This window comes from Cyclopterus lumpus, chromosome 19 (assembly GCF_009769545.1).
Source record: "Cyclopterus lumpus isolate fCycLum1 chromosome 19, fCycLum1.pri, whole genome shotgun sequence".
Lineage (NCBI taxonomy): Eukaryota > Metazoa > Chordata > Actinopteri > Perciformes > Cyclopteridae > Cyclopterus > Cyclopterus lumpus.
In genome coordinates, this window is record NC_046984.1 from 3,635,203 (window position 1) to 3,662,967 (window position 27,765).

Genomic DNA, 27,765 nt, shown 5'->3' on the forward strand with positions numbered 1-27,765 from the left:
ACACGCTCGTAGACGAGGTCTGATCAAAAACGATGTAGTAACGACTCGACACAAAACAAAACCCACCGAATGGTGCCACCCTTTCCCCCATCCTCAAACTCAAGGTAGGGAATTGAACCTGGCTGAACCTTTTCCATGCAGACCAAAAACACGTCTGCAGTAACAAGTGTTATGAACTGTCAAGTTGAGCCGCAACAGTTGATCAATAAGTCGCTCAAAAGAAAATGAATCGGTTATCTAGATAATTGGTTTTGTCATTTTACGAGCAGAAATACCAAAACATTTGCTCGGTCCAGTTGCTGAAATATGAGAATTCTGCAACACAGTAAATAAAATATTTAGGTTTTGGACTGTTGGTTGGACAGAATGAGACATCTGATGTCGTCGGCTCAAGAGCTTCAGCAATTTGTTTCAATTGGGCAAGTTTGAATTGTCCTTTCACGTCAGCTACTATTGGCTGTTGTGTCGGAGATGAAGACAAGCGTTCGCACTTACGTCAATAAGTGTGAATGTCATGCTCATCAATGTATATTTTTTTTTAACTGCTGTTTTTGTGATGAGTACTTTAACACAGAACACACATATTAAGCCGTACAATAACACAGAGTCTCTCAGGTCCGAATAAGGAGGGATGGCTACAATTACTCCTTTCAACCTTGACAAATGGCAGCGCATACCAGATCCTTTCAGCGTAAAGCTTAACTGTTTACTGGAGGGAACGTTCACTCAGAGCTTTTTTGCTAAAAGGAAACCCAATAAAAACAGCTTACAGTAGCTTAGGCTGCACAAATGTTTTTAAATGCAGCAACTGTATTTGCAGCCCAGTATTTCACATTGTTGTGTCGTGTATCGGCCACTCCTCAGGTGTGTAAAGGCCTTGAGCTTCACGTATAAAATCGCTGAAATGCCCCATTAAGTATAACCTGGATCTTGTCTGTAATATGGAACCAATTCGACCCGTCCAAATAACATTTAAGTGAGAGCAATCACAATAATGCAGCGGGCAAAAGCAGTTTGGGGTTACAACCGATATATAACTTATGTCACTGGTTTAAGATGAGACAGTTTTGATCACCTGTCTGTCTGAGACTTAATGCATGCATCTTAAAAAAATAAAATAAAAAAAGAAAGCTCACAGGTTTGCACATACACTGAAAATTACACCAAGACGCCATTATGCAGGCACTTCTCATAACAATCTATTTTTTTTAATCGCCTTCTGAAGCACAGTAGCGTATTAAAACGACTACAAAGCCGGGAAGATGTGAACCGCCACCACAGACGGGGATTTCTATTTGCAACCAATTTCAAAGACGGGGAAGAATCAAAACGGTGCGGCGACGTGGAAGATCAAAGTCGCAACGACAACCGCTCCTGCTGATTCTCATTACCGCTGCCAGATACTGATACGGCCCGATTCCCACTTGGGTAGATGCGTTCCTCACCACCTATACACACACATACAGTATGCACATTCATGTCAATACACACACAATGAGACCTCCTTGTCTGTACAAGCACAAAAGCAAAACTACAAACTCAGGAAATTCTGCCAACAGGTATGTTTTTATTTAATTATCGAAACACATGAATACTATTGCAGGGCTTGTAGAGGCAGAGCAAAAAAAAAAAACAGTGACACCATGCCTCGAACTCTGAATGCTACATTGTACCTGCCTGACTGACGGCTTGTTTTTTAGGAAGAGGAGAAAAGAAAGGCGCTCGATGAGGATGAGCACCAGACTCAACAATGTGCCGCCTGGAGCTAGTAATAAAAGGCTAATTATGCAAGATTAAATGACGCTCTGTGCTGCAACCACACACGCAACCCCAACATACACCCACACAAACACACCACTTAATTCCTTTGGTGAATTCCTAAGCAATCCTAGACAAGCTACCCCATCTGTCAGGGGAGGAAAGGGCTCAGGATTAATGGATACGGCGCAAGACGGGGCGAACTCGAAAGCCGTTCACTCACTACTTGGCCGCTACCCAAATGTCTGGCTAATCAAGTAGAGGAGTGATTAGCCCAGTTAGCCGGTGGGCTAATGGGGCTAACTTCAACACCCTGCTGCTGTAGACTTGAAACAAGACTCTAGATTAGGTACGATAAGGGCTGAAAGGGGTGGAATCCTCTCAGGTGTTGGGGCATATGTCGTATCCGAAGAGACAACACACATGCAGGCTTTAAGCCACACGAGCACACACACTTATACACTTTTGCACAAATACACCTCGTCTTACATGCTCCTAAATCTAACAGACTTCTAATCTGACCAGTCCCGATGGATTGTCCTATATTCAAGGTATTCAAGGTAAAGGGATGAAGGAAGCAGGAGGCCAAGATAATGGATTGGGTGGGATTGGGGTGAGATTGTGGGGGATTGTGGTGGAAGGGGGGCAGTCGTTGACCCAAAAAGAAGAATCCAAATGTTACATCTTAAAAAGAAAGGTTCAACACTTTTAAAAAAGTTACATTTATTTTCTTTGTCTCTCGCGAGATGAGAGATGAGCCAGGATGTGGTTAGCCCGGCTGAGCATTAAAGTCAAATGTAAAAAAATAAAATCACCTTTTTTCTTTATTTTATTTTTTACATTCCGGAACTATTTCTGTAAATCCATCCACTCAGCAATCCTGTGCAGCGTGTCCCACTCTAGCTGTGTGTCGGGTGGCCGATACGTTCAGAGATCACTGGTTTTGGAGCAGTTGTCGCGTGCAAGTTTACTGGTCCCAGGATTGGCAACCTGACTGTGACAACAAGGCTGATGTTCACCATGAAATAGTTCGATCACATGACTTCCCCCAAAACAAAACAAAAAACTGTTTAGGTGTGGATACATTTTTGTTGATAGATGTTAATTAGTGAACTGGCCTAAACTAATTTAAATGATGTATGCTAGGCTAGGCTCTAACTGTGTATATTGTTTGTTGTTGAGCAGGTGGCTTTTTAGAGCTCTTTTGCTGAAAACATTTCCATTGTTACATATCAATTCTAGCTGTTTTAACGACACATTTAAATAGCTCAACTTCATTGAAGAGATGTAACTCCTGTTCAAACAGGTTGTCTTGAGGGTCATAACACAGTCAGAGAAGATTACCTATTAAGCTAATTAAGTCCTTGAATCACAGTAGAATATTATTTCTTCCAACTTAAAGCCTTGTAAACATGTAATTTAATCATGACATCAGAACAAACAGAACAAAGCACGGTGACTGCGTTCACTTTCTTATATACAGTCTATGTGTGGAGTGTAGGGCGGCGTGTGTGCACATGCAGATGTTTCTGCTCCTTTGGTTGTTACATTGAATAGCTTTAACAAAACATAAATACACTTTTTGTATCAGCTTGTGCGCTTTGAAAATGTTCCACAATTGCTCATTTCACGGTGTCTGTGAGGAGACAGATGATCACGGGGGATGAAATGACAATCACAAAAAAAAATCTCAAAGCATATTGATTTGATGACGAATGACCGCAAGAGCTTAAAACGAGACTTAACAGGACGAGGATATTTCTGTAAAGGCAGGATGAGAATAGACAGATGCTTACAATGAACAGACCTACGTTATTCTGAAAAGGTCATAAATGATTAATCAATAAGAAAACGCTACTCGTGTGGATTTAGAATTTCTACTTTTGAAGTACGAAAATAATTTCCTGATGGGAACCCCCAATTTAAAGCAATGAGTTTCACTGGTGCTGAAGCTAATCTGGAGTTTTCAGATCGCTCCTCTTAAAAGAGGAAACCAGCAGTCTCATAACAAAAAAAGTTATTAAAAGTAATGAATCTCAGAAAAGTTCCTGTGCACATGGCAAAACATTACTCTATCCCAACTATAAAAACTCTATCCCAAACAAAACATGAAGTAGTTTTGCAAGCATTACATGTCCAACATTCTCTGAGTCCAGCTTCTCAAATGTGACAAACTACAGAGTTTCAGTCCAGTGCAGCAGGTGGTTCCACCGCACTTCGAGCTCAGCCTTTTGCTGATTGCAGCGCTGTCACACTGACAAATTCAGTACTCCAAACCGCGAGCGGCCCAGTAGCTCACAGCCCGCATACATCTCTCTCCCATCTTCTTCTGTTCAATCTGTTCAGAGTTTGCAATACCCTGTGCCCCGGGGTGGTTGGTCGTGGTGGGTGTTGAGTATCGAACACGTCATTATGACAAATGCATTCACCGAGGACACCGCTGGCAACATCGTGACAGCGATGCAGTTGTGATGTGCTAATCCCAACTGCTTTATGAATTGGCCCTGTGGAAGTTAGCATGGCGTACTGCCGTTAACGTTGTGTTTGGTGAAACAGGTCTTGTGACGGTCAGAGTCCCCAATACATCAAATAGCTGACACAATGGATGTCCAAATATGATCTTTCTCCTTTTGTTTTGGCTGTTTGTCCGTCTGTCCGTTGAGAACTACCCAAAGGCCTTGTATTTACCATGACAGAGGAGAGGGTTGGGCTGCGAGTCAAGATGAAAGCAAGCATGTGTTGCAACAAAAGACATTGTAATCATAAAAGCCTTTGAAGAACCGTCTAGTCTCTCATGGTGCTTGTTCAGAGAGGGGCGAGAGACACCCACTTCAGTCCTCTCCTGGTCCACAGTTTTGTGGGAGGAGCACACTTTGGGTAAGATGGCTTCACATGCCGAGTGTAACCGCTAAGTCCGTCTATGATGAGTCCACCTGATTTGTCAGCTTGCAACAGCAAAGCAAAAAAGAAGGGAGGCTGTGGTAAGTCCACTTGAATTGTCCGAGCAGCCAACGTGATGTCAGCAGATGGCTGATGGGAGGAGAAACCTCCCATCTCAGCTACCAGTCCATCAGCCAGCCTCAGAGCCACAGCTAATCCCCTCGGGACACCGCCAAGCTTTGCCGTTAGGTAAAGGGGAAGTGGTCTTGAGTTTGTCTGAGGTGGGGTCCATGTTGTCAGACTGGTCTAAAAACCCCGGATTTGAACACATTTTTAATTACCAATTACTGGTAGGAACTAAACTTCGGCCCTTTTAAACAATTCTTTTGCATAACCACTTAATTTGTAAAATTGTAAAGTAAAAGGTAATTTAACAATAATAGAATAATAAACTACAGACCACAGCAGGTAATTTGGCTTCGGAACCAGTGTGTCGCTGCAATCTATTGCAGCACAACGGTGATATTTGAATGGATATTAGAGAGTAATGAAGGGGGTATTCATGAATATGAATATCAGGGATTAGCTACCAACAAAGTGGGAAGGACAAACGAGCGAATGTGCGCCGCAAGTGTTGTATGGGTGTCACGAGTCAGTGATGGGACAGCTCCATTACCGTTCGTCCACTACCTTCAATCCGTGTGCAGGTGCCTCCCTCCTCCATCTGCACCCAGCTCCGGCCCCAGGCTTAGCCCGGAGGTTTGGGAATGCCCAGCATGTCAGGCTGACACCACCATGACAGCTTAAAAAGTACCTGACCTCTCCAGAGGCTTCCGCTTGTGTGAGAGTTGTTTTTGTTTTGGAAATGTCACTCGAGCTCACAAGGACGTCACAGAACACTTGTATGTGCAGGTGTCTTTTATTTTTGTGTGTTCCTAACATATGAATCCCAAACAGACAGTATAGCACTTGAGACTGTAATGCTTGTTCTACCTTACTAGAGAAATATGTTAGAACTATTGAATTTTGGACCGATATTTGGGTTAGAGTAAAGCAATGGGAGCACAACCAGCATCACAATTCTTTATCTGGGCACCATGATCATCCAGTTCCAAAGTAAATTTGATGAACAATCAATTGTGAAGATAACACTGTTGCTCTTGAGCCAAAGTGCAAACAAATCAAACAGGGGTGAATTATCTTTTCCAGCTTCCCAAGAGAGTGAAGAAAATTACTTTGGTGACCACTGCCATTCCCTCCTGACTTTATGCACCAGCAAATAAAACATTTACTTCATGCCATACTTTTTGGTTTATAACCAAACACCTGTTGAAAGAATGACATCACTAGTCACACCAACCTCAGAATTACCCTCTTTGAGGGTCAGAGTTCAAATAAATAAGTAATACATACAAGCCTATTTTGTGTAGCTGGTTTTAAAAAATAAAAAATAAAGACTTTCAAAGCAAGTCACTACCAATCAATCAGCCCTTATTGACAAGGCCAATCTGTAAATGTGAGACAGGGGAGGTCATCTGCAGAGCCCTCGCTGCCAGCTGCAGCATCTGCCGGGCCGCGACTGAAGTGACAAATTACTACACCGTTGACAGAGTTCGGAGAGGGTCATCAAGAATCGGCAGTGTGTGTGTGTGTGTGTGTGTGTGTGTGTGTGTGTGTGTGTGTGTGTGTGTGTGTGTGTGTGTGTATAGCGGAGGGAGATTAAGATATACACAGGCACACGGCATCTCCTGGGCATCTGCGCAACAATTCGTTGTGCAGGTGTTAAAAAATAAAGACTTGCAAAAAGAGGTGGAGCCGTAACAGGCATTAAGTATACAACGCTGTTGTTTTCATAACGCCATGTGGTCAGCTGCTGTGTTTGCCAGGTGAAGGTCCAACTCTTAATTAGCTCAAGAAAGTCAACTGAGCGAGTAAACTGGGGTCTTTGTTTTGACCAACACCGTGCTTCATTTCACACAGTTACACTTGTTTGTGTATGAAGGACAAAACGACTAAATGGAAGAATTAATATCTAAATGCATGCTGATATTAATACAGAATACGGTGCATAGATATTGGTAATTAATCTGGTTCTTTTCTTTCGAAAATGAACCCTTTTATAGGGAGAGTTTATTATACATTTTAGTTTTGCTTGTATTTGTCTAAGATATCTATTTTTGTATACATTTAAGCATTTATCCTTTTATTTACTTACTCCATTGTATTTACAGCTGGGTATTCATATTATGACTGAGCTGATCTTCTCTTCCAAAACAGATGGAGTGCCTTGCTCAAGGGCACCTTGATGGAAGCTTATAAAACAGCAGAGAACATTACTCATTTCCCCCCCACACATTTTCAAGCCAGTTTGGCAGTCGTTGGTTTTTAACAAACAGAAGCACACAGCGGTACAAAAGCAGATAATATTACTTTAAAATATTCCCTGCCAAGCGGCGCTCCCTGTCTGTGTAGTGTTCAAAGTGTGTAACAGGCTTTTTCCTGACAGCCACGGCTTTGTTCCTAAGAGCTTGTCACTGAGCAGCCAGCCACGCTGATGAAAGCCCAGAAAAAGATAACGCCACAAAGAGAGACTTCAACTTCACAGCCCGCTTGGCCTCAACTTTCCCCCGGGCCTGGATTTGGCAGAACCCGAGTCGCTTGCAACAATGTTACCGCACAGAGCTCGCTTGATGCCCGACTTGGAATCTACGCCGATAAGGGCATCGGCGAGCAGAAGAAAGACCGCTAGAACCCACACAACAAGACGCACGAGGAGCAGGGGTCTGCGCTTAGGAGATTAGCTTGTGTTGTGCCGCAGTTTGATTCCACTTGGCCACAAATTGTCCCTGACCCAACTCCTGGAAGTGGGGGCGTGGGGGGGGGGGGGGGAGGGAGTGGTTGAGAAGTGACGTCACACTCAGCAATAGCTCTACTAGTCTCTGCTATCTAAGTTATATTTCATTGAGGAAACAATTACACTCCCAGAGCACAGAACAAACACAAAATCACTCAGTAAATCACACAAAGCCATGTATCCCCTGCCCCTGCCCCCCCCCCCCACCAGCGCCATACTCACTTGTTTTGTTGCACTTGACTTTGGAGAGAAGTTTGTGCGCCAGCAGAAGATCTCCGGTCTTCACCGCCACCAGCAGATCCTGTTCTTTCCCCATGATCACAGGTTTAACCACAGCCACACAAACTGCTCACGGCTACGGTCGCTTTTATTTAGTTTTGTTGTCTTTTCAATGCTCCTTCAGGCGAACGGTTTCAGCAAACATTTGTCAGTGCTGATAGAATCCCGGCCATGTGATGACAATTGGGGAACGGACGGCTTGGCAGCATCTAGAGTGAAGGAGCCTCAGGTAAACTGGTCCAGGAGATCTTTTTCCTCTCATTGTTGGAGTTTGGGTACATTATCTCCGCTGGGTGCCGGCTGTTTGACGGTGGTCTTGGATCTGGAGTCACAGCAAGACAAGTCAAGATTTAGCGGCCGGCTGGACAGTATGTTCATAGTGCATCTCCGTCAACCTGGAGGGAAGCTGCTTTCCAACCAGCGGTTCCACCACAATGCTACAAAAACAGGGAGAAATCACTTTAAGTCTACGATAATGTAACGATGCATTCCATGAAAGGAGTGGCCTTCTTGACCCCGTTTACACCCAGCATTACCATGTGTCTTAAGCGAGCCGATTTGGATCGGATCTCTTTTCCAGCATTTTTATGTAAATGAACAATAAACAATTAACTTGTTCATTTTATGTTGTTTGGCGAATCATTGCAGCGCAGCTTGTGCCCATTCAACAGCATAAGTGCCATAGTAAAGTGTAATGGCCTAATAACAATCAAATAAACTATTTTTGATAGACGTATGCTATCAAGATTATAGGCACAAAAAGGATTAGACATGTGACTTTAACTTGACCCAACTTGTATTTGTTTTCTAAGATCCAGGAAGGCCGGTCCCTCAGGAGGCTGCGGCTTATCTGGTACTCTTCCTGTGCAGGAATAATGTCCCCCGTCCATCCATAACATTCCCTGAAACTTAAGGAAGCATTATTTCAGACAAAACTGTGTCTGTAATGTCCATCTCTTTGTGACAGCAAGTGAAGCAACAAAAGTGAGGTGGACACAAAATAAATAAAGGAAATGTAGTTAAGTGTAAAAACAGTTTCTACTATGAGGCAACATCAAAACCCAGCTGTTTCAGTGAGCCACACAGCCTCCTATTACCACATTAGAGTCCATGATGTGTGCACTAGGACTAGGAATTTATTCAGAAACATTTTTTAATCTCCTTGACATCCCAACAGTAGATAATGCGTTTCTTGTCTCTGTGCTGTGCACTGAGGATACGTTTTGCCAGTCAAAGAGCACTAGTGAACAATTTCGTCTCCCTGCCTATTTTAGGGGTGTTGGACGAATAGCTTAGTTATTCCTCTGGACTGCCAGGTGATCGTGCAGCAGTGTAGCCCAACAGCAGATGGCAACGCATGTCTTTGCACTGACACATGATCTAAAACTAGCCAGGCACCTTGCCAGGCACTAAAGAGTGCAGAGCCCGTTGCTGCCACAAGCCAGAATGTGGGCTAACAAGCCCATTTTGGGCTCCTTCGCCTAGATGTCAACGCATGAGAAGGTGGTTGAAAAGTTGTTTTTTTTGTGTGATATTTTTGTGGAATCCTGAGTGGCAGGTGTCACACATGTAATAATGCAGACAGTCTCATGTTCTGGCTGAAAACACTGGCTGGGAATCCCAAAGTATTGTCATTGACATTTTACTTCTTAATAGGATTCTTATAGGCATCCATTATTGGGTTTACAAAATGGCTAAATAGTAGGTCTTGCAGGGCAAATATCCTTGTAACAATTTCAGCCCAAATCCCACTCTTAACTTGCGCACATCGACTGTGGCACGTTCAAAGACCTGTGAGAAATGGTTACTGTCACTTGTGAATTCGGCATTCATCAAATGCACAAATCTGTAGTAACTCAGGAACACCCTGGCTGACATGACTGGTTCATCTTTCTTCAAGATGGAAAAAAAACAACACCGAGTGGTGGCAACGAGGAGTGTAAAACAGTTGCTAAAAGTTGCGACTAAAAGTTCCGTTTGCCGAATTTAAGAGAAACACTTTAACGATTCGTTAAAAGTTAGCACAGATTAACGAAACGTTTCTACTGTTAGCTTATAAGTCAAATAACAGCAAGTCAAATGGTTGACGGCGCCGGGGTAGTTCCCCTGAACTATCCGCACCAACTACGGAATGACCAGTGAAAGTCGTCCACCTCTTCGTGTGTGGACACATTCATGACGTCCTTTGCTGCTCGTGAACTAACGTTAACTGAACATTTAGCCCCTCGGTCGCTAACTTGACAGCCTCAACTATCAAGGTGTCCAGAATCCCCGGCGGCCACGCAAAGTCACAACAAACCAAGTGTTTCCACATACAACATTTTGTATAAATTGAGGTCCGCTCGGCTTTGTTGTTGTTCCGAATAAATACGTTTCTTAACGAGAGGCGCGTCCTCACCTGTTGGAGCCGCGGCGTTGCGCAGGTGGTGGCAAGCGACACGCAAATCCACTGTGGAGTTACCGAGGGAAGAGCGCCGGAGTCTGGACAGCGCGAGACCGAGGAGCTGAGGCATCAAGTGAACCGCGTCGTGTGCACGACTTCCGGTAATGGCTTTCAAATTAAAGCGTTCATTAATTATGGACGTCCCAATTAAATTGTCGGTATTACTTCTTGGTTTTAGTTGTTTGGAGTTCTCCACCGGGTGCTCAAGTTATGTATGTATCTGCCGTACATTTCTGAAACCCATCCTGAGCAGGCAGCAGCATTTGAGTAGCTCTGCCCACAACTTATTTATGGTTTTATTTTGAAGGCAAAATTGCACAATTTCTGCTATTTTAGCATATCAGCTTAACACCAACGAACTTTACACCGTTTGTGATTGTTAAAAACTATAATTGGATGCAGTTTGGTTGAAACCAGAGGTTTTCATTATTACAGACACGGGCACAGATGTATATATGTTGTTCAACTGAATCTGATGGGCGACAGCAGGGACAATGGAACTTGCTGTTGTCTTCTTAATCATTTCTAATTTAGACCACTTCCAGCCAACACTATATGGCAATTCAACATATTGCTTGTTTCGCTGCATGAGCACATGGATATATGAAAAAGGAGCCCCATCAAGGACCCCTGGAGGTATCGAGGAAGACCCCAGGCGTAGTGTGGTTGGGTGGTGGCGACATCTGTTGGTCAAATACTGTTATTGACGTTCGTCATGAAATCAAATATCAAATAAACTAAACATCGATAAAAAAAGATAAAAAATCAAAGCCAACTTTAGGGTGCATTTCTTTTAGGATAAAAAAATCATATATATATTTCTAATCTTCTTTCTTTTGAATCAGGCTCAGAGGGATTTTGCTCATACTGACAGATTTTCTTCAAGATCATACATATGAAGACTTTTAGTCTATAAATAGACCTCTAGTTCAACATGTTGTCAAGCCAAAATACATAAATCACTAAAGGGTAAAAAGAGTATGATAATGCGTGTAAATTGTATACATCTATGAGACTTCTCTTGTTTTCTCATTTAATGCAAGCAATGATCACTCATTTTAAAATGTAATTAAAATGCACCTGTTTGAAACGTCTGCTCTACGGTGTGATAAGATTATAGGTATTGTTTGGCCTCAAAGGGCAACACCTGAATACAAAATAAATAAAAGAAGACTCTAACATTCACCACTGATCGAGAGTTGATGCTGAGTTATAACAGTATCATGAAAGAGACTAGGCTCATGTGGAAACCAGCCTTTTTACCATCACAAAAAAGAATGGAGAATTTTGAAGGACAAATATGAAATGATTGTTTTTTAGATGAAAATGTAAAAAATAAAAAGACACAACATGTTTTTATGGAACAAATCTCCTCCGCTAAGAAAGTTGATACTTGGATTCATGGAGGAACTTTTTGACTTTTTATTTAATTTATTTTTTATCAGCTCTTTTTCTCTTGTTTATGATGACGTTCTGTCACTCTGCATTCCCTTCTGAAACCCTGCAAGAGTGAAATAGGAGCAGACAACATTTTATTTACAAGGCCAGCCGTGAAGAGTTACAGCACATCCAGCCCAACATTAACTCACAGCTGTCACAATTCAGTCACATTTCCTGGAGTGAAACGCCACTAAACTTCTCATGCAGTTTATCACGATACACAATTGCACAACAACAACAACAACAACAACAGCTTCTGTTCTTTCTGTGTCCGATTCGCATCAGGAATCTTTTGATTACCAGTTGAGTTGACTTCAAGTGTTTTGCAATGGCCTTATTTTTATTTTTATTTGTTTGTCTTATATTTCCCTTCCATGTGATTTCGTTGGAAAGCAAAAGAGTATTACGTCCACGTGGTAAAAGTGCAATTGTAATGTATTGCAGGTGACCACTGAGCAGCAGCAGTGCAGCAACAGAAATACACCCGGACCAGAACCAGGAGACAAGTTTGAATTCCCTCTTCTCACTTAAGTACTGTTCCCCAACGGCTGTCTCCTGTGGCTGGAGTTCATGTAAGTATCACAGGGCTCAACAAGGATTGGGTGGACAAACCAGTACATAAGGAATACTTTTTTAAATACTTACTTACAGATAATTGCTGACGGCTCAAGTATCATTATGTTCACGAGAGAACAGGAGTTAACGCCCCACAACTAACATGGCTGCTCCAAGCGGCTTCCCATGACCTGTAGGTCATGTCACTACTTCTTTGAGTCGCGTTGTAGGAGTAACATAGATGTCATGGTAAATGTTAACACTCACGTTGCCAGTATTCCCGTACTCGCAACGTCAGTGTTAACATTAAAACAACCCTTGGTAACGAGCACGGGTCAGTGGTTTAAAAAAAAAAAAAAAATCTTTTCTTAAATTAAATGTAATCTGCGTTACAGTAGTTTGACCAAATTGATGAAAAGACGTGTTGAGGACCCAGGACCTTGACGGTGGGATGTCACCTTCACCCACTGAGAGCTAAAAGAAAACAGACAAAAACAAACAACAGAAATGACAAGTACCGACATTGGATCTCTCCGAGTCACTATCGCAATGAAACTGAAAAGGATAGGAAACCCATCACTGAGGAGCAGGAGTGAAAAGGCAAATAATGACATTATGATGCTCTTGACTCTGAGCAGATGAAAGTCTCACACCAGCCCCAATGGACAATCCCCACTCTATTACTGTAATCCCATCATGGCTGATTATACAATGTAGAATTTAGAGGCGTTATTAAGTTGTGTATCCAGTTACTGGCCAGTCTTGGAATCAGATGTCCATTAAAGTCAAATTGAAATTGAGTGAAATTAAATATTTAAGCAACGACAGAAAAAGGGTGCTCCCGTCGTGTTGGCCCTACAGAGAATTATCCTCTCGGACACTTTATCGTGGCTTCAGCTCGTTGTTTTTGCTCTCCGGCTCACAACTTTTGGCTGAAAAGGCTGTTAAAAAAAAGCTGGAAAAGGCCAGTGGACACTACCTGCTCAACAGCAAACAGCAGACAGACGCAGATAGAGACTCGCTTGTGAACACAGTGGAGCATTAAGCAGCTAAAGAGCCAGGTATTCCCCTTATGCTGCGTTCACAACAAAAGCGTTGCGAATATTCGCATAAGGAGTTGATGGAAAAGAAAAACGGAGCTAAAAAAAAAGTGAATATCTGACTTCCATTTGTCAGGTGAACACAAAACACAACCGCAAAATAAGGGTCATGCTACTCCAAATCTAAATCTCCGATTTTATAAACCTTTAAAGTGTCTCTAATAGAAATAGAGGTCAGCGGTGCACCTACTGGGTCAATCTAGATTTAGAGCAATCAATTATTTGAGTAAATAAAGAAATAAAAAAATAAAGAGCCAAGAGCAGGCCAAGAATACGCAAAATTGTACAAAACCCACTAAAACTGCTATCTTTGATATTTTATGTGAGCACTCGTTTGTGCCACCAGCCGGGTACACTCGTCTTCCGCAGTAACAGCAGGCACAAGACGGACCATAAAGTTTAACTATGAAAGCAGATGTTAAATTTTATTCACAAATTGAAATGCAGGTTTTTACAATCAATCCGAGTATGTCAGACACAAGTTGGCTTTTCAGTCTGTGCAGCGTCACCACTGTGGGCAGTAACCGCCCAACAGCGCACACACACACATGTACAATCTGATGCAGAGAGCAACACAAACAAAATGTGTTTTTGCACCGAATCACCAACAATGCTGTCAATCAACGTGACAAAACGGAAAAAAAAGAGGAATATTTAATTGTACAGTAACACAGTTCCATTGTGGTGGATCCACACTGAACAGATCTCCTGTTGATGGCCATGAGCTTCAACAAAGCACTTCAGAGTCCCTGATTAGCATTGGCTGATTTTATCCAACAGTTAGGGGGGCGGGGCGTGTGAAGCAGTTTACAGAGATACAAGTGGGAACATGTGTTTTTAAGATTTAAAGCAAAAAGAAAAAGGGCACAATATCGGTGTGACTGGAGAGCCACACTGGCCAACGAAAAGTATGTGAAGCTACCAATCACCATTAAACATGAAGTGAGGTCAAAAATATTCTGATTTTCAGTTGGGTTAGGGCTTTTCAATCTCAGCCAATAGATAAGATTTTCTTATGATTTAGGCTGGAAACCGTGCATGTGCCAACACTTTTACAAACTCTTAAAGAAATAGTTCTACATTTTTGGGAAAGGAGCTCATTTGCATTATTGCAGAGTTGCGTGGGGTAAAGATGATGCTAATGCTAGCAGGCGGTTAGCTTAGCATAAAGACTGGAAACATGGGGTTAATGCTGACATACTATATTTGTTAAATCCCAACTTTACCAAAAAAACAATATATTGTGCCAATAATAAGCTTTAAAAAAAAAAAGGTGCCGGTTAGCAGAATTGGTTACCTTCTTCATATTTAGCGTACGGTGCTGTATCAATCTTCCCATCACACTCTCGGCAAGAATGTAAACAATTTTCCAAGAAGTGTCAAACCATTTCTTGAAGCTTTTTTTGTCCATGTAAAAACAAAAAACACTCAACTTTCACAAGCTCTTAGCAAAAAAAGCATTTAGGGAAAAAATATTGCACAATGTATGACAAAAAGAAAAAGGAGGGACGAGGGAAACAAAATTACGTGTTAAGTTTTTTCCTGCTACTATTCTGTACAGTTTTATTGAATTAGAAGTTCAGCCTGGCGCGTTGTGTTTATACAGTGAATATAAGAAAATCTAGTAATACTAAGGTGACGCTTCACAACGCAGGATCAGAGACACGTCACCTCATACCGATGCTGCTTTGCAAACACCTAATATGGTACATTGGTATATACACAAACACACGTATGTATATATGACAACAATATGTGCACACATACAGATTCTCTCCAGTCTCGAGGCACTCCCTATAGTTCAGTTAGGTGGTGTTAGTCGACAAATCTCAATATTTCCTAACCGTCTAACTATCAGAATCATCTATGTGATTAAAAATAACCATCCTTTTGTAAATTCCTCGGAAGACGTCTTAAAAAGCGGCATGTTGTCCATTCAGGGAACATAACTTTTCCCTCCTTTAGGTAAGCGTTTGGTTTGCGAGTCAAATCAGAGACAATCCTCCGGAGTCCACGAGAGAAAAGTCCTCGTCGGTACGTCCATCTTTGCTGTGAGGGTTTCTCTCCAAAGTCCATGCTCAGCTTCCTTTGTCCTCCGGTCATCTGATGCTCTTTTACAGAGTCTGTCAAGATAAGGAGAAGTGCTGCGTGGGACCCCCTCCTCCAAAATAATAATACAAAATTAAAAAAACAGGGTGTGTCAAGTCTCCAGATGGGTCAACGGTCATATTTTCTCATCGGTCATCTCCAGGAACTGGGCGTACACATCTCTGGCACACTCCCCTTTCTGGTTGAAGAGGAACTTGTAGTAGCTGCCGTCAGCACAAATGGCTGCAGAGTGGAGGAGAGAAACGAGAGTGGAATACAGTCGAGTCAGCAAAACACGGGCCAGACACAGAAACAATCGTATTGCTTTATTTTTTTTCTTTAAATGGGATATATTACACGGACACAAGAGGGTACATGTGTTTTTAAACTTTAAAACAAAAACGGTACAATGTCGCTGTGACTGGAGAGCCACACTGGCCAACTTTTCGTTGGCCAGTGTAAAGCTACCCAATCACCATTCATTTTATTAAAATAAGGATATGAGCGGTATTGATGTTCGGCACACAGACTGTGTTGTGCACATTGATGGCCGTTTTCCACCAGTTGGAGAAACAGTTGACCAGTCAGAGCTTAAGTCTACATATGAAAAATGGCGACGAGCGTGTGTGTGTGTGTGTGAGATTGCCACAGCTGTACAGGTTGTTGCAAGTCGACATTCAACTAACTGCTTCATGCAACCGCTACGAGGGCAAAAGAATACGCCACTCGATACTGGTTGGTTCGAGCAAAACTAACAACAAGCCTTACACAGGTTTGAGAGAGGCGACATGAGGCGAGCGTTGCGTCCTGAAGGGCAAACTGAACTCACCGATGACTGCATTGGGCTCCGTTCCAAAGGCACACACGCAGGGAGAGCCAGACGGGACCTGGAACTTGGAGAAGCTCCACTTGGAGCTGAAGTATTTGGGAAGAAAACTGGCTGACGCCAAACTGCAGTGAGAAAGAGAGAAAGAAAGAAGGACGATCGATCAGGACTAGATTTGACATCACTTGTGTGGGAAACAGTGGAAAAGAAAGTTGCGACTAACCTCGACTGTTTGTTCCTTTTGGGGTCCTCTGCAGCAAAGATGTGCACCGTGCCGTGGTCACTGGACACGCAGATGAGGGACGCGTCCTGGTTGAAATTAATGCTGCGAAAGACAGAGACAACAGAAATGATGAGAACGAGGGGGGCTTTCATGAGCTCAGTCATGTGCCAATAACACATTCAGATCAACACAGTGACGCAAGATGAAAACATTGACAATTTGTAGCCAGCTTACTGGCGCGGAGAAACTGCTCACCTTTATTATAAAACAAGGACCTGAACTTGTTCTATAAAAAAGAGCAAACGTGGGTAGCGGTGCTACTGTGTGCGACTTAACAATAATTAACAATATCGATCAGGGTTTAACCAGGGCACGGTTTCTGTCGTCAGGCAGAAGAAGTGGATTGCAATGCTTGTTAGGTAAAGGATAGGGATCTTTATTGTAATTTAAATTAAGTGAACAGAGTTGGTGCACGACGCTCACCAATAAATGTTAGCTGCCTGAGAGCCTCGCCGTAGCTCCTGTATGAGCTGGCCCGCGGATGTGTCGAATATTCTAATGAGGGTCCCCTGCAGAAACACAACATGGATCAGTGACGAGGCGGCAACAACAACAAAAAGACACGGCGAGCGCAAAATTGGCCTCCGGCTCACTTTCTCCGATGCCGTAGCTATTCTCGTGCCCTGCAGGTTGAGAGCAATGCAGCACAGCGCCCCCTCATGGGCGGGGATGTCAACAGGGGGCTTCTCTGTGTTAGCCAGGTCCACAATCTGCACGTGGCCCGAGTGAGTCCCCGGGAACGCCAGCAGGGAGTTGTTGCTGTTGGGACATAGCACGCATAGACCTGAGGAGAACAAAAGGGGAGAACGTTGCTCATCTATTAGCATCACTTTCAGGGTCCTGGTATTAGTTCTGGCATCGGAATATAGAGCAGAATAGGAGACTGACCTTTGGGGTTATAGCAGGTCTCAAACACATGCAGCTGATGGGGGTTGTGGGTGAAGGTGAAGACCTTGATCATCGAGTCCAGGACCACCACGATCCTGAGACCAAAGGAGAACCAACACACAGGCTGCATTTAAAACTAAACTAAATGTCAAAGACTCTACTACGTAGATCAATTCATACCAAGCAAAGCTCTTGTATGGCTGCTCTGTCACTGCATCAGAGCGTGCACCCCATCTCATTAACAAGGTACTGCTGTATGATTAAGTCAAGGAACACATTGGGAAGCGTTTTGGATGCCTGTCGACACAGGAGATCTCTAAAACACCAAGGAATCTCCCATCCACCCACTCGTGCATTATTACGCAACACTTATTTTGCAACTGTCAAAAAGTAGGACTTTTTACCTGTCCCGCCGCAGCTTCACCGCCTTGACTTCTGTTGAGAACTCAATCTCAATTACCGTCTTCTTCTTCAGGTCATCCCAGATCATCACTAGAGCACCGCCAAAAAAACAACACATGAATTAAATATAGCAAAAGTGGTAGCGGGCATATTTAGTCACCATCACACGGACCAAAGTATGATACTTATCAATTAAATCAGTAGGAGTGTATGACCTACAGAAATGTGTCATTTTATTATTATCGTTTGAATTTCATGGCAGTGTAGAACAATAATTTATAATGATACGATTCAATAACTGAACATGGCCTGGACCTGCATAAGCAGCAGAAAAATTGCCCAATGAAAAATGACTCATTCTGTGAAAGCCTCTGAACACCCACAGCTGTTTGCAGTTAACCTGGCAGATTAGACCTCTCCTCACGACTGTGTTGTGGAACCGGTTTGGGTGTGACAGTCTACCGGCACATCAACCAATCAGAATGATAAGTTGTAGATTGGTGACCTAATAAGTTCCCGTCAAAGCTCCGGCCCACCTTCAACCTCAGCGGAGGTCTGAGTCAGCCGGTAACTGGTTTGAAGCTACTTTAAAGTATTGATAATGAACTGTCGCCCTCTATGAGGTTCCTTAATTCCTTTACTGTGGCAAGCAGTAATTGCCGTCTTTTTGATTTTTTTTCAAACTAACATCCCTGCCCACTGCAGGAAAAGAAACAATCTGCAGACCCCCATAAAATGGAATACACGCCGTAATTTACCAGTACAAAAAAAACTGGCTTAAGTGCAGTATAAACCCTACAGGGATACAAAAAAATTAAAAAACACCCAAAACAATGAACATTGCTAACTTATGTAGACAAAACGTACCTTTGTTGGTTGGGTACTTTGGCTTCTTTCCTCCTCCCACTAATGCTAAATAGTTACACCTAAACAGCATCTCCACGTGGCCAACCCCGCCCTCCAGGAACTCTGAAAGTCAACGTCATTGGTGGTGAACATCAATAACAATAAGCTGTTACTGTAAAAGAAGGCAGCCCACTGCTTCTTAGAAGCTCTGCTTTTTCATATCTAATGGCACAGCCATCCCACAACAGACCTCAAGAAATCCTCTCCCTCACATCTCAGCAGCAACACTTCCTGTGAGCTAGAACATGACCAGTTCTTCCTGAGTTAGAAAATGTATCTCTGGAGAAGGTCATGTGATTCTCCTCTGTGTGTGTGTGTGGGCAAAGTTTATATCCCTGCATGTTAAAGAAGTTTAAATTCTGTCACAATACTTGGTTCCTCTGTGCAGCAGAATTAGTTGGTTTGACTTATTTCAGCAACAAAAAAACCCAGAGCAGACTTTCTTCTTAGCTTGACACAAACCCTAAAGTCGACGCTACCTAATAGTTCATAGTACAGTTTAAATTAATGTAAACAAGGGACCCAAAAGTACCGCACAAATTTGACATCTGGCAAAATGCACCCCCCCCACCAAAGTGTCTGATCAGGGCCTAATGCTAGTTTTTCATACATGGTGATTGTATTCAAACGACTTAATTTTCACAGTACTACCCCAGTACATTTGGCATTTGTAGCATACATAAGCACAAGTAAAGTATATGAATCATATATACATTAAAATGTATATAAAAATTAAAATTCCTAATAAATACATGAATTCAAGTTCCCCCTCCCGTTATTGTTCAACGAATGGCCAAATTAAAGCGAGATGATATGGGGATACACAGAAAATTATTTTGATAATTTAGTTTTATCCAGGTAACTTCTATTGATTGGCGCAATTCTGCAAGTTAGCAATATCCGTTGAGAATGATATGAGCGACATCTAAATTACTATCAATGTAATTACAAAAGCAAAGTTTACAATTCACTAATGTTGCTGGACCCCTGGTAGGGGAACATCAGTCCCACGGTTTAATACATCTTCTGTGTATGGAAGTGTGATCCAGGAAGTCTGCAGTGTCACACTTTTTCCATGCGTTTACAATTTGAACAATAATGTTGCTTTAAATATCAATATGAAAAATAATGTTCACCCAATGTTAAACGTCGACCAAGCTCGTTACCTTGTTTCTCCTTCTCTTTGAGAGGATCGGTGTTGTACACACGGAACCCGTTCTCCATTCCACAGGCAAAGCATCCTGGGAAAGACACACACATCAACACTTGTTGTCATGTCCGGAGCGGTTTACACGCAGCTTTTCAAGTGGAATCATTAATGTCGGCGGCATTGGGACAACACGTCAGCGATAAGAGAGACAGAGTTGACACACGGCATGGAAATGACGCGCCCGAGGGAATGCCTGTAAAACTGGCACACCGTATGTTGACATGTGACGACAGCGATGTTGGGTGCTACAGCTAGCGCCCGTTCTTCAATGGGTCACGTGCACGTTTCCTTTATAACCTTAAACTACAGCTAGTTTCTGACAAAGCTAACGCAACGCTAGCTGGCAACGTTAAGAGCATCACATATATGTTACGTTAAAACAACTTCATCTACGGCCCGTGGAAATGTGTGTGGGTGGGGAGAAAGGAGGCTTTACTAAGGGAATTATATATTTACGTCTGACAACTGGGAAATCTAAGAAAAATACTGGGCGTCAGCAGACATGACATGAGCCCAAATAACGCGGTGATACCTGTCAAACTTAGCGTAGCAGACGGTTCTCTAGCTAGTTACCACTGGCAGTCGCCGTTGTGGACATTCAGCTAACAGCAGCGTTGCTTTTAGCTTAAGTAACTGTTTATCCCCGTTATTCGAGGACCTACACTTTAACCACACGCTTGTGCCTCACTTAATAACCAGTGTCACGTCGCTCTAATAGCGTTTGGCTAACGTTAGCTGAAATATGTGTTGGCTGAAACGAACAAAACAAGCTAACGTTACGTTAGCTGACATAACGTTAGCTGGCCAGGTAAAGCGAACATTAACTCAACGCTGCTGTTTTTAGAGCGACTACCACACATCAGCATTATGTACGAGTACCAGTACAATGAAAAGAACAATAACAAGCTATTGTTATGTAAGGTTATGCTTAATTTATGTTCTGGGAAGTCTTCAGTTTAGCAACGCTAGCTTAGCATTAACGGCGCTGCCAATTTCCATTTGACAAACCCAACCATATTACAGCGCCACTTCTTACCATTGTCCTGGTTAAATCCAGCATAAAGGAGCCCGTTCCCGTGAGGATTAGACGGTAGTAGATTCATTATTTTAACACAACAACCGAAAGCCAAATAACGTAAATCCTACAGCTGCTGCCTGAAGAGCTAACCGGCTAACGCTACCATTCCTTCGGAGTCTGCTGGGCAGAGAGCAGGAAAACAACTGCGGCTCCTGCCGGGAGAGCGCTGTCCCCAGTCAACCGGGGGAGTTTACGGGGCACTCCGGGAACGTAACGCTATTTGAGCAAATATTTAACACTGAAATCGTTAAATAGTATCTGTGTAATGTGTTTAACATACAGTGAAGGTAATTCAATGCTGTTGAGACCAGCACTGATCAAGGAAGGGTTTTTAATCGATGATTGGATTAACGTTTCCTGTCGACCATAGTTTATCGTCATGCTTAATAACAGAGATGATTTGGTAAGTGTAACACCAGTGTTGCTGTGACCGAGTCGCATGAAAAGTTTGATTTTCCAGCGTTTTTAAAAAGTAAGAGAGCTTTCGTCGTTTAGTGACGTGGCATATCACTGTGAGTCACGCGAACATACGTGCGATATAAACCAGTCTAATGTACGAGGCGTCAATCAGACTTGATGTATTGTACTAATTCTGACCATGCATCAAACCCTGCTATACAGCCCCAGTGGCCTAATGGATAAGGCACTGGCCTCCTAAGCCAGGGATTGTGGGTTCGAGTCCCATCTGGGGTGAATATGTTTTACCGAGACCTAGTGTTTTATATTTTCAGTAAATTGATATATGTATGTAATTTAGTCAAGAAGGTATTTGTTTTTGCAATCAAACTTTCCAGCACCAATAATGGGCTCTAATAATCAAAGTATTGGCAATATTATACAAGCATATATATATATATATATATATATATATATATATATATATACATACATATATATATATATATAGTGACGACCCCTCCCTTCCACTAGGTGTCTGGGTCCTGTTTGCTTTGGGGTTTCTTTCAGCTGATGAGCCACATTTGAGCCTGGAAAAAGGCTCCCTTGATTGGCTGTCTGCTCTACTGTGGCGGACACAACAGCTTATTTGTTTATTTATTATGTGTTATTCTTTAAATAAATGACAATCGTTTTTAACTTGTCTCGCCTCCCATCCATGTTGCTGTCTCTAAACCGGGTTGTAATAATATATATATACACATACACACACACCTGTACTGAGCCCCTGCAAATCCACTACAACAGACTTGCGAGTTGGGTTCTCAGACTGACAAACAAATATAGATGTCAGGTGCAGATTCAATGTCCTTCCTGAGAAGCTCAATCCAAACCTTTTGTCTAACTGTTTTACAGTAAATTGGGCTTTTTACCAGCGCACCGGAGCAGTTGGACTTGTTGCAGTTACAGGTGTTCCCGATAACATGCACAACAATACTACTCAAGTGTGCCAGTTGGCAATGAACAATACCATGAAGGAGCCCAATGGAAACTGAGCCATCAACAAATGTATTATTTATGCGTTTCCTACTGTGACATGTCAATATGTGTCGAGCAGGAAAAAGGCATGAAGATCAAAACAAAACCTGGTTCTGGTAGCTCGCTGACCAGGCAGCTGCCGTTCTTCCATTGTTCCACACATAATAGCCCAAACCTAATTAATGGCCATCTAGTGGTTGACAATTGCAGATATGCAATTTAGTAACCCCAACATTCATATGCAAGGATACAATAATATATGGTTACACTATTTTACCAAATGCCATTATATTTCATGTTAAACAGAATCTATTTAGTTGTTAGCATACACTGTAGAAACATGTTTTTCAATGCTATACTCCCTCTCTGCATCAAATCAACAAAAAACAATGTTCAAGCAACCCTTAAAAATCATTCGAATAACTTCACGACTGAGCAAATCGAATGCCACTTGGAATCAAATGTTCAATTTATTAAAGAAAAGTAAATTCCCAAAAGAATCAAGGATTATATCGTTTATACATACAAATATTATGTAGAACTACAGCAAACATTTCTGTAAAAAATACAAAAAAGTACATTCTTTTTTACATTTTTTTTATAATGCACTATACAATTACACAGTTCCCAACAACTCACGCCGTGACAGCAACGTGGCTGACATTAAGGAAAACGTCCTTCTACTGGAACACCCGGTTTCAATCCCGCCATCTCAGTCAACATCCGCACGGCTGATGCACCTAACAGTTCCTCAAAACCGGACCGATGCCCGACCCCCTTCACTAGGGGACCGTCAAACAGAACAGAACCCCCGTGCGAGTTAGTATCGCGCCAACATTAACTACGCGTGAACGAGTCTCCTGTGTCGCTTTAAGCCATGCAAGCTTGAGAAGCCCTTGCTGCACACGGTACAAACATACGGTCTCTCTCCTGTGTGGGTGCGCATATGCAAGGTGAGGAAGCAGGACTGGACGAAACCCTTTTCACAGACGTTGCACTTGAAGGGCCGCTCCCCCGTATGGTACCGCCGGTGTATCTTTAACTCCGCGGCGGACCTGAAGGACTTGTCGCAGTCGTCGCACTTGAATGGCCGTTCGCCCGTGTGAATCAGAGTGTGCCTCACCAAGGCGTCCTTGCCGAAGAACCCCTTCCCGCAGAACTCGCACGGGAAACGCAGCCCTTTGTGGTGGAAGTTGTCATGCTTCAGGAGGCACCTCCTGGACGTGAAGGTCTTCCCGCACTGCGCGCAGGTAAAGGTCGGCACAGGCTTCTCCGACATGGGCTCGCCGGAGTGGTGCACGCGTTCCACGTGCCTCGTCAGAGTGACGCCATGCCGGAACTTCTTGCCACACTCCCAGCAGAGGAACGGATACGCCTTGGTGTGTTTTTTCTGGTGCTCCACGAGGTCGGAGTACGACCGGAACCGCTTGCTGCAGTGGGGGCACTGGAACGGTTGGTAGCCGGTGTGTTTCCACTCGTGTCGGATGAAGCGCTTCAGACTGGCAAAGGTCGTCAGGCAGTGGGTGCAGGTAAAAGGCTCGGTGGGGTTGTGGACGTCGATATAGTGCTTGTGGAGGGCCTTGAACACGGGGAAGTTCTCCTCGCACCGGTTACACTGAAACGGCGTGTGCGATTCCTTGTGCATCGCCAGCGCCTCCGGGTCGCGCACAAGCTTCATGCACACCTCGCAGTAGAGCGGGTTGTGCGTCTGCTTGTGGGATTCCAGCGTCGACTTGTACTTGAACGCCTTGTCGCAGTCGTTGCACCGGAAACAGTGCTTCACGTCCTCCGGCTGCTCCGGGTCCACCTGCTGCTCGTTGTAGCAGATGTTTCTCAGATGGAACCTGAAAGTCTGTTTGCACTTAAACTCAACGCTGCAGTGAGGACAGTAGAACGGACCCTCGAGCACGCTTTTGTTTTCTTCTGGGCTTTTCTGGCCTGATTCTTTGGAAGTCCCCTCCGCGTCGGTTGCGCAATCGGGGTCCAGGTCCGCGTCGGGCTGCTCCTCAAGGGTTTCTTCGCCAGGAGCCCCGCTGGATGACTGTTCACCCTCACCCGCTGTGGCCTCTTCGCTGCGTCCCTTAGCTTTCCTGCCGGGCTTCCCCTTTGTCTGATTCGGACATCGATGTTGCTGCAAGTAACGCAAGCTCTTGTAAAACCTTTTACACGAAGGACAAGAAAAGGGCAGCTCCTCCGAGTGACGATTCATGTGCCGCTCCAAGAACTTTGCACGGCTCACCACCACGCCGCACACTTTGCACGTTCTCTCGTCTAGGTCGTTGCTTTTGGTCGGGGCCTGGGACCCGGTACACTTCTCAGGGCTACTGTTGGTAGCATTGCTGTCCTGCGTCTTTCCCGATCTCCTCCACTGCGACAGGTACCGCTTCATCTTGAGTCCGCGGTTCTTCCGCACCGGTCTTTCCCACGTGACCTCAAAATCGGGGTCCTCCTGCTTGCCCCTCGCTCTGCCTTGCACTTCGAAGTCTTCGTCGTCGGGCCGTTTCTTTTTCCTCCCGCGCCGGTTTGGCTTCTTCTCGGCGTCATCGAGCACCGTCACCTGGCCGTCCACCCCGATCATCAACGTCCCGGATTGGTCGTAGTTGTGATCGTCCGCCATCTCGCTCTCACTGGGGTCGGGGCCTTCGACGGGGTCCGTGACCACCACTGTGTCCATTTCGGCTTTCACCCCGCTGCTGAGAGCACACCACTGGGTTTGTGCGTCCTCGCCGGAGTTACCGGTCCCCTCCGCATACACGTCTTTATTCTCGGACTCCACCTCCATCTCGGTGCACACAGTGTACATGAGTCCGCTCTCTGCATCGGTTTCTGTCTGCTCGTTGACGATCACAACTCTTTCCACAGGAGGGAGACACAGGGCTGACAAGATGCCACTGTCCACAATGTAAGATTCTGAAAACAAGGCGATTAAAAAAAAAGGTATTGAGTCGGTTGTATTTGTCATTTTAATAGACATTCAATATATATATATATATATATATATATATATATATATATATATATATATATATATAAAATGTGTGTTTGTGTATATATATATATATATATATACACATATACACACACACACACATATATATATATATATATATATATATATATATATATATATATATATATATATATATATATATATATATATATAAACACAAATGTTGCTACTGACAAACACTTATGGTGAATGCAAAATAAGTGATTTGGGGTATGTTACTGTGCAATATTGTTTTTAGTTTATGGAACAAACAAAAGCGTGACAGCGAGTGTTTATAATAATCACCAATATCCTCTAATTGGCCGAGGTCCTTCTGAGTGTCCAGCAAGGCTTTCAGCTCCTGAGGTTGAGCCAAAGTCTCCATGCATTCGTTCAGAACCGAGGAGGTATCGCTGATCAGAGATGCGATCTGGCAGAAACAAAACCAGTCAAATATGAGGACGGATTCCTTTGTTCATACACATATGAAGAGACACATCTGGCATTTTAAGGAGATGTCAAAACACACTGCAGTGATAAATTTAAAAGGGGAATATAAAAGCAGAGATAGAAAATACTATCCTATTGTTGAATTGATATTGAAGTCTACCTGTTGGAGAGTTTGGGTGGGAAGGACTTTTTCGAGTCTGGACAGAAACAGCCACATTAGCGTTTGGATTGCTTTGTCGTATGTGGGGCCAAAGTCTCCTGGGAAAACATCCTGGAACAAAGGAATAGATAAAATGGCAAATATCTGAGCGTCCCATGCGTATCTTGACTTCTCAATTACTGGGCAAACAGGAGTGCATCACAAAACAGTACAAGCGTTCCCTGCGAGATGTAAACTTCATCAATTCCCCGAAACTAAAATTACCTGGAAGAAGTTTCTTCTCTCCTCAGGATCTCTCAGCAGATTTTGGACAAGGCCCATGAATTGCGAGTCAGATACTTCTTGCTCTGCATTATCTGCCTGCAAAAAAAAGAGAAAAGTTTGAAATAGCAGACAAAAACACGTTAAAAGCAAGCGCTTTAGGACTGCAGATGATTACTGCCAAAACTACACAATTTGAAAAACCCAAACAACAAAGGTTTAAACTCACCTCCACATTCCACAGAGATCTGAGGTTCTGCATTCGGTCCAGATGTGGCTGAATAATATGGGGCTCTGCGGTCTCCTCGCAGCGACACAGCTCCAGGATCAGCTGCAATGTAATGAACATGGGATGCAGCCCAGGGCCGGAATAACCACCGTTTCTGGGATTAATGAACATGTCACACTGACTGGAAACTGAATTCACATGCAACACCCGAGTGCTTTATCTAAAGACAGTCCTGGTGCAACTGTGACAACCTGCCGATTGACATCTTGAGACAGAGCTCGACTCAGTGACCAGACTTCTAGCGTTCCGTGCGAGAAAGCAGAGGCTGCGAGTCGTTGTGAAGAGGCGGCGCTGGATACAGCCCCAACAAAGTAACGCAAAACAAAAACAACGGGAGCTGAGAAACAACTATTCTTACAGAGAGGGTTGTATGGAAAAAAACAACAACTACTAAAGGAGAATATTTGTGCAAAAGATTAAGAGTATGCAAGTGAACGATTATGAACAATGTTCAGCTTGCACGCACTGCGAGGATCAAAGCCCAAATGAAAGGATCATTTTGGGCCTCAAACACACCACGTTACTTGTAAGAATTTACTGATTTTACAGGGAATGTCATCCTTCTTTTTTTTTAACGACAATTTCAGCTCCTCCTCACCCGTGCTCTGAGACCCAAAATGAGTTCTGCCCGCTGCCTCGTGGAGAGGAGTTGAGGAACCATCTCTGTGACCATGAACACAAACTCCTCAAGCAGCCCATAGTCCAACACTATTTTCTGCTCCACCGTCTGCCAGATGGCTGCGGAGACCAGCCGAATCGGCGGGATTAGGAGACGCAGTGCGGAGAGGGGAAGGGAGGGACCTGCAAAATGGGATAAAGGTTTAAATGAAAAGTTGACTTAGCACCACTCACACATTGAATCAAGAGTTAGTTTGTACATTAAGAATACTACTCGATAGTACGAGTTACATGCCGTTTCGGGACATATATGTTGCTTGGTAACGAAACGACTTTCAGAGGGGATAGAGCTCAAGTTTAGGTGAATCAGACCATTAAACAGCCTTCTGGGTTTTCAACATTATTGCTAGTCTGGTTAATGCACTGTAGTAATTGAATAACAGAGGCATAAACAGTAAAACGAAATCCAAAACCACAGCTTAATTATATTTGCAAAAGGGTCAACTTTGATGTTCAGAAGCATAATCAGTTCATCCTAAATTTAGAGTAAAAGAAAAGTACACGACATAGCAAT

General features: G+C 43.4%; 3 protein-coding genes and 1 non-coding gene across 12 annotated transcripts in view; 1 reads left to right on the forward strand and 3 right to left on the reverse strand.

Moving 5' to 3' along the window:
- LOC117748863 (caskin-2-like) overlaps positions 1-10,271 on the reverse strand; it is a 46,083-nt gene extending 35,812 nt beyond the window's left edge. For 2 of the 7 annotated variants that reach the window (XM_034558976.1, XM_034558971.1), the window contains exons 1-3: positions 10,170-10,271; positions 8,566-8,679; positions 7,715-8,208 (exon numbers count right to left, since the gene is read on the reverse strand). In XM_034558976.1, coding sequence (XP_034414867.1) covers positions 7,715-7,808 — 94 coding nt within the window. In that variant the 5' untranslated portion in view covers positions 7,809-8,208; positions 8,566-8,679; positions 10,170-10,271. The other 5 variants (XM_034558972.1, XM_034558975.1, XM_034558973.1 and 2 more) reach the window with 5 other exon arrangements.
- Positions 10,272-13,707: 3,436 nt separating this feature from the next.
- On the reverse strand, positions 13,708-21,443 carry wdr45b (WD repeat domain 45B). The gene is made up of 10 exons (XM_034558979.1): positions 20,949-21,443; positions 19,869-19,943; positions 18,664-18,765; positions 17,799-17,886; positions 17,395-17,489; positions 17,100-17,290; positions 16,930-17,015; positions 16,447-16,548; positions 16,227-16,348; positions 13,708-15,640 (listed from the first exon to the last, which is right to left on the reverse strand). Exons 1-10 carry the CDS (start codon positions 21,013-21,015, stop codon positions 15,534-15,536), a joined length of 1,035 nt encoding a protein of 344 aa, XP_034414870.1. The 5' UTR covers positions 21,016-21,443; the 3' UTR covers positions 13,708-15,533.
- A 167-nt stretch (positions 21,444-21,610) lies between these two features.
- Positions 21,611-21,683, forward strand: trnar-ccu. The gene has a single exon. It is a non-coding gene; the product is annotated as a tRNA-Arg (tRNA).
- Positions 21,684-22,869: 1,186 nt separating this feature from the next.
- LOC117748892 (zinc finger protein 135-like) overlaps positions 22,870-27,765 on the reverse strand; it is a 5,757-nt gene continuing 861 nt past the window's right edge. Inside the window, exons 2-7 of one of the 3 annotated variants that reach the window (XM_034559016.1) lie at positions 27,172-27,374; positions 26,514-26,615; positions 26,288-26,383; positions 26,024-26,134; positions 25,720-25,843; positions 22,870-25,334 (exon numbers count right to left, since the gene is read on the reverse strand). In XM_034559016.1, the coding sequence (XP_034414907.1) occupies positions 23,266-25,334; positions 25,720-25,843; positions 26,024-26,134; positions 26,288-26,383; positions 26,514-26,615; positions 27,172-27,374 (2,705 nt within the window). In that variant the 3' untranslated portion in view covers positions 22,870-23,265. Of the gene's footprint in view, positions 25,335-25,719; positions 25,844-26,023; positions 26,135-26,287; positions 26,384-26,513; positions 26,668-27,171; positions 27,375-27,765 lie in introns of all 3 variants that reach the window. The other 2 variants (XM_034559015.1, XM_034559017.1) reach the window with 2 other exon arrangements.